Source organism: Lolium perenne, chromosome 4 (genome assembly GCF_019359855.2).
Source record: "Lolium perenne isolate Kyuss_39 chromosome 4, Kyuss_2.0, whole genome shotgun sequence".
Taxonomy (NCBI): Eukaryota; Viridiplantae; Streptophyta; class Magnoliopsida; order Poales; family Poaceae; genus Lolium; species Lolium perenne.
In genome coordinates, this window is record NC_067247.2 from 15,980,044 (window position 1) to 15,987,103 (window position 7,060).

Sequence of the window (7,060 nt, forward strand, 5' to 3'; positions counted from 1 at the left end):
TTTATCTCCCCATGGTTGATATTGTTTTCTGCCTTTGGAAACTGCAATCTTGTGTTTTGCCTGGACTGTGTTGGTTCATCTGTTCATGATGCTTATATATGTAAACTAGTTGTGAAGTAATTAAAGACTGGTCTAAGTTGATATTCTAGTAAGATTAACAACTTCTCTGGCAGCCAGTGTATCTTTATCTAGCCAGACGAGCCTCGTAACAAAAAGCTTACATGCATTTTTGGCATGAGTTCTGGAGATATCTGTAGTCCTGCTTTTCATGCATTTCCTCTCTAACTTTGACGCTCCTACTTGTCGCAGATATGCTATGACTGGCCAGCTGACACAGAAAACTGATGTCTACAGCTTTGGCGTGGTCCTTCTTGAACTTCTGACTGGAAGGAAACCTGTGGATCATACAATGCCTCGGGGGCAGCAAAGTTTAGTCACTTGGGTATGTGTTATGTTTCTTATTGGCATACTATTTACTGCGGCTGCTTATTTCTCTGTCACTGTAGTGATTTTCCTCTTGTCTATTATTATATGTATCAATTGGTAAAAATGAAACTGTAAAATTATGAAGAAAATACTGGGAAACGAGAGGTTTAATTATATGTAGCTGAAGCAAGCATCTTGTTGCAAGTTCAGAATTGGAAACCCTGACAAGAACTAGCTGACTGGATGCCCGAATTTGCACACTGATATGTTTTCTGAACGTTGCTTAGTTATAGGTCATTTTGGTTTTGAATTTACTCCCATTAAAATGAGCAGTGGACTTGAACAATAACAGGTCAAGTTCTGCTTTAGTACTTAAACCAGTTAGTGTGTGAAGACCATCCACACATTTTCTGTTAAGAATTGGGTTCTAACCTAACCTAGCAGAAAATTGGGTTCTAAACCATCCACACATTTTCTGTTAAGAATTTTGGATTCCTTTGTTGGCTCAAACTTTGGCCAGTTTCAACTGGCAATTGATTTTGCTTTTGAGAGAACGCTGCTGGTACTGATCTATTCCCAGGACCTGTCTGGTCGCAAAATCTGAACCAAAGTAAACTCCCATCACTAATCTGGTAGTGCCAATTTCTCTTCAGGCCACTCCAAGATTGAGTGAAGATAAGGTCAAACAGTGCATATATCCTAGGTTGAAGGGAGAATACCCTCCGAAGGGAGTTGCTAAGGTATATATCTCCCCTTGTCGCCAGCGCTGTTTGTTTTGATGATGAACTCGCTCAACAGGATGTTGGCCAAGGTGATTGAGCTGGGGGTGCTGAGACGCTTAGCGCGGCGGGACTTAGTGACGTCGGTGTCACTTTATGCGGACGATGTGGTGATATTCTGCCACCCTGATGAGACGGAACTGCGGGCTGTCCGCGGTATCCTGGAGCTCTTTGGGCACGCATCAGGGCTGTGTACCAACTTCGCTAAATGTTCCGTATCCCAAATCGCTTGTTCGGATGCTGAGGCTGTTGGCGCAGCTGAACTCATGGAGTGTCAGCTTGTGCCGTTCCCGGTGAAATACCTTGGCATCCCACTTTCTATCACGAGGCTGACGGCTGCTGCGTTCCAGCCCCTGGTAGATCGTTTGGCTGACAAACTGCCCACCTGGCGGGCATCGATGATGCCTAGGGCGGGGCGTTTGGCGCTGATCCGATCAGTCCTCGCAGCGATCCCTCTGCATCAGCTGATGGTGCTAGGCCTCCACAAAAAAGCACTAAAGCAGGTGAATAAGATCTTGCGTGGATTTCTTTGGGCTGGTAGGACGGATGCCAATGGGGGACACTGCCACGTCAACTGGGCGCGGGTGTGTAGGCCGCTGCGACTGGGAGGCTTGGGCATCCCAGACCTTGCGCGTACTGCCATCAGCCTCAGGGTGAGATGGATTTGGAGGATGCGTACGGACCCCCTGCGACCTTGGCGCGGGTTGGACATGCATTTCTCGAAGACGGAGCTGGATGTCTTTGCGGCCTCCACCTCCATGGTGGTCGGCAACGGTGAATCCGCCCTCTTCTGGGAGGACAAGTGGTTGGATGGCAGGTCCATCAGAGAGATGGCGCCGGAGGTATACGCTCTAGTATCGAAGCGTCGGCGGAAGACACGCACGGTCCGGGAGGCGTTGGCTGGACGATCCTGGATCCCCGACATAGCTGGTGCACCGAGCGCCCTAGCACTGTGGCAATACGTTCAGCTATGGGGCCGGCTCAGGGACACCCAGCTTGGAGCGGATCCGGACAGGCTGGTTTGGCGGTGGACGACGGATGAACAGTATTCGGCCGGTTCCTGCTACGACACCCTCTTCCAGGGGGCGATCATCTCAGGTTCATGGAAGCTTAACTGGAAATCCTGGGCGCCGCCGAGGGTGAAGTTCTTCATCTGGTTGGCATGCCTTGACAGATGCTGGACGGGGGAGAGACTGGCACGGCGCGGCCTTCCGCATGCGCCGAGATGCCCGCTCTGCGACCAATCTGTCGAGACCATGAGCCACCTGCTCACAGGATGTTCCTTCTCCAGGACGATTTGGTATGAGGTTCTGTCGTGGATCCGATCCACCTCAGGTCCTCCCACGGCTGAGGGTGACTTCGCGGAGTGGTGGTCGCTGGTGGTGCGGACTACCCCTCGCCAGCTACGCAAAGGCACTTCGTCGGTGATCATGCTTACGGCATGGTGGATTTGGAAACACCGGAACGCGGTGGTCTTTGACAACATGCGGCCTTCGGTGTCATCCTTGTTCAACGACATCGTGGCCGAGGCGCGGCATTGGGCGGACGCGGGAGCCCGGGGTGTGCGCCAGTTGCTCCCCTAGATTAGTTTCTCTTTTTCTTGGGTCGAGTTGTACGGCGTGTTGTGTCCGTCCTCGGACTTGTACATAAACTCTTCTTTATCTATCAATGCATCGAAACCCAAGGCTTTTGCGTTTTCGCGAAAAAAAAAACTCTGCGTGTATGATATTTTAGACCGTCTGATAGTTACTTGATGACCAACAATGGTGTCACTGATCTTTACTCCTTGCATTCTCTTACCTGCAGCTTGCCGCGGTGGCGGCTCTGTGCGTGCAATACGAGGCGGAGTTCAGGCCCAACATGAGCATCGTCGTCAAGGCACTCACTCCTCTGCTAACACAAAGAGCAGCGACGCCAGCAGCCTCAGAGCCCGTGGCCCCGGTGACCGAGGCCTGAGGCGTTAGACCATGGGAACCTCTCGGCGCGGACTAGCTCGCGATAGCATATCGGGTGTAATTGGGAGTGGTCTGGAAATTTATTTTGCAGGATTCTCGGTACATGAGTTCCCCTGCCAGTCGGTTACTACCCTAGGTTTTTTGCTGCTTGAGGCGCTGTACATTGGTCTGTTGTAGGTTCAAGGTTGTTTGTTCCTTTTTTTTTCGCAAGTGCACACCAGACCAGAGGTGTTGGAAACTTTGACATCGCAGTGCAACATGCTCTGAAAACTGTCATTCAGTGCTCCATCTGATTCTGTAGAAATCTTAAACAATGGTGTGGTGTGGTGCTATTGCCGTTGCTGCATATCTGAAATCTTAACACTGTTGAGGGGTTGAGCTTAAATGGCCTCTGGTGCTACTCTATCTCAGATTAGTCAGATGCCATGTTGAGAGATCTGAAAGCCTGACGGAACGTCTCTAAACATCCCTTGCCGCTGAGAACAACTTTGATTAAAAATCTGGAAAATAGAAATCAAGAGCAAGAATCACATCTGAATCAGCACATGTGCATCGAACCAATTCAGCATCTTGTCCGTGGGATGTTTCTCGCAGGGCGTTAGACAATCCCTGTTGGATCTGGCAGGTGGAGCATGGAGCACATTCTTGTAGAGATGATCGAAAGGTCAAGCTTGCCATTTCTTGAGCAGAGAAATCGATAATGCTCCTGTATCTGCTGACCTCTGCGCTCCCACCTCAGGATTTAGCACTTTCCCTTCTTGATATACTCCATGAGCCGTTACTTGCCTAAAGAAAGTGCCAAGTTTTTTTTTTTCGAAATGGGGTAGCCCCGGTCTCTGCATCGTTGATGTACATAGCCTTTTATTAAAATATGAATATTCAAAGTTTACAATTTATGGATCAACGAGGGTTGATACAAATATCAACCACCGAAAAATAAGAAACCTGCTAAGCAATCTAAGAATCTTCTAATCTCTTAATAAGCCACCAATTAGTCTGGTAGAAAATATCCTGGACAACCATCGAATGAGATTACATCCAAAAACCATGCACTCCCACTGGTCCTCCGGGGCAAGAAGCGCGAAAGCTGGATCCAATGGATCATAGTGTAGATAACCTGCAAAAAATTAGTAGAATCATTTTTGTCAAAAACAATATCATTCCTGTAATTCCATATTGACAAAAAAAAACCCGAAACACCTATGCGAATCCTAACTTTATCAGTTCCATTAAGCCAATTCTCAAACATGTTTGTGATATTGGATGGAGGTGAAATATTATATGCAGCAAAAACTACTCGCTAAACAAGTCTAGCAAAAGGGCATGAAATAAATAAATGTTCTACTGATTCCTCGCTGCTACAGAAACAACATTTTGTATTCCCGTTTCAATTCCTTTTTGCTAGATTATCACGAGTTGAAAGGAACCACATGAAAATTTTAATTTTAAGTGGGATTTTTAATTTCTAAAGATATTTACGAAGATATTTTGTATGTCCATTTAACATATCACGATACATCGACTTGACGGTGAATTTCCCTGATGATGTTAGGCTGGTGCCAATGCCTCACCTCACTCTCACCCGCCACGTCAGCTTTTTCCCTCATTCTCACCCCACTCTCACCCCACTCTCACCCCACGGTGCCAATGCACGGGCTATAGTGCCATCTCTCACTTCTCTCTCCTCCACATCATCATTTCTTTTTCACATTAAGTTATTTCACTCGAATTTTTGTAGACATTCAAAATAATGCAAGAAAATTATTTTATTCAACTAAAAATGTTACCGATTACATAATAATTAATAAAAATACAAATTATGTTTCTTGTTTTTCTAAATAGCCTATATGACAATTGTGTACTTGTGTTTGTATTTTGAACTGAAAGAGTAAAAAAAGGAAAGAAAATAAAAGAAGAAAAGAAAATAAAATAAAAACTGAGATTTAAAGAATAAAAGAAGGAAAGAAAATAAAATAAAAATAAAAACCGACCAGGTCGTCTCCTACCTCCTATCGCCCCCACTCTCGCCCGCGTCGCCAACGCCTGCCGCCCGCCTCTCGCCTCCCTCCCGCCTCGCTCACGCCGCCAACGCGGGCGGTAGCCGGGCGGCGGCGGGCGCTACCGCCCGGCGCCCCCGCCGTCGCCCCTCCCTCTCGTCCCGCCCGCCTCCCGCCCGCCTCCCGCCCCGCGCCGGGCGCTATCGCCCCGCCACTCGCCCGCGTTGGCACCAGCCTTAGGCTCCAAACAAACTTATCTTGATCTTCATTTAAACTTATCTCCATTAGCCGTTGGCATATAGTTGTGGATATTGGGATGCAAGAGTTTGCTGGTCTAGCCATATATCTTCCCAAAATCGAACTCATTCCCCTAATCCAACTTCAAATTTTCCTCTGCTAAAAAATTCCCCTTTAACTTTCATTAGTCCCTTCCAGAAGGGTGAATCAGTTGGCTTACTTTTGACTTCAGCCAAAGTCTTTTGCGATAGATATTTGTTTCTTAAAAGTTGTTGCCATAAACCTTCTTCGGAAAGGATCTTATATAACCATTTGCTAAGAAGGCAAATCAAGTTCCACCTAGTTAACCGATATTTTCGTTTATTTTCCTCACATTGCCAAATGAAACGTGATCTGAAAAAATCTAATCTCTTCCTTACCTCTTTAGGTATGTCAAAGAATGATAACATAAACATAGATAAACTAGTAAGAACAGAGTTAATCAATAAAAGGCGATCCTCACATGATAACATCTTTCCATCCCAACATCCAAGTTTTCTTTCGAATCGACTTTCAACTGGATTCCATTCAGAGTCTTTTAGCATTCTAGAATGGATTGGTATACCCAAATACCTGAAGGGTAAAGAACCAGATTCACAACCAAACAGTTGTTTATACTGCTCCTCTTCGTCCTTAGCTTTACCAAAACAGAAAATCTCGCTTTTGTGAAAATTGATTTTTAACCCTGACAATTCTTCAAAAACCCACAATATTAGTTTCATATTTACAGCTTTTTCAAAATCGTGCTCCATGAAAAGTATTGTGTCATCGACATATTGCAAGATAGAATTTCTTCCCTCAATGAGATGAGGGATTAGACTTCCAATCTATCCATCCTCCTTTGCCCTTGCTATTAAGATGGCCAGCATATCTGCAACAATGTTGAACAATATAGGTGATAGAGGATCACCGTGTCGAAGACCTTTCCTGGTTTGAAAGTAGTGACCAATGTCATCATTGATCTTGATCCCTACACTTCCTCCTCTAACAAATTGTTTTATTAGTTTGCACCATTTGGGGTCAAAACCTTTCATGCGCATGGCTTGTTGAAGAAAAGGCCATTTACCTTATCATAGGCTTTCTCTATGCCCATTTTAACTCCTCATCTCTATGAAGTTTTGTTATATTATCATTTGCCTTTCTTAATTTGCTCTCTCATCGTCATCTAGAGGAGTTGAATCAGCTTTCAAGTCCAATTCATCTATTACAGGTAACAATTTTTCTTTCTCTTTCTTGTATTGACCACTTAAACATTTTGCCCAACCTTTAAGGAAACGCCGAACATGATGAATTGTGTTCTGCCATCTAGCTATAGGAGAATCCCCACGAGTCTCTGTCTCCCATTCAGCTTTCACTATCTCGTAAAAATTCTCATGTTTCAACCATGATATTTCAAAAGAAAAGTGAGCTTTATTGCCAATATGAGCATGATTACCCGAATCAATTAACAGAGGAGCGTGGTCGGAATCAGTCCTTGTCAGAGCTCTAACAGTAACTAATGGAAATTTTTGTTCCCAATTAACTATCGCTAGAACTCGGTCAAGTTTCTCATAAGTTGGATTCTCCCTCCGATTAGCCCAAGTGAATTGCCTACCTGAGAGAGAAATCTTTGGCGGGTTTAGACTCT

At 45.4% G+C, this 7,060-nt stretch overlaps 1 protein-coding gene across 1 annotated transcript; it reads left to right on the forward strand.

The window, feature by feature from the left end:
- Nucleotides 1-288: 288 nt before the first annotated feature.
- On the forward strand, nucleotides 289-3,456 carry LOC127291845 (PTI1-like tyrosine-protein kinase 1). The gene is made up of 3 exons (XM_051321165.2): nucleotides 289-442; nucleotides 1,080-1,166; nucleotides 3,012-3,456. The coding sequence occupies exons 1-3, from the start codon at nucleotides 317-319 to the stop codon at nucleotides 3,159-3,161; spliced, it is 363 nt and encodes a 120-aa protein (XP_051177125.1). The 5' UTR covers nucleotides 289-316; the 3' UTR covers nucleotides 3,162-3,456.
- Nucleotides 3,457-7,060: the final 3,604 nt, after the last annotated feature.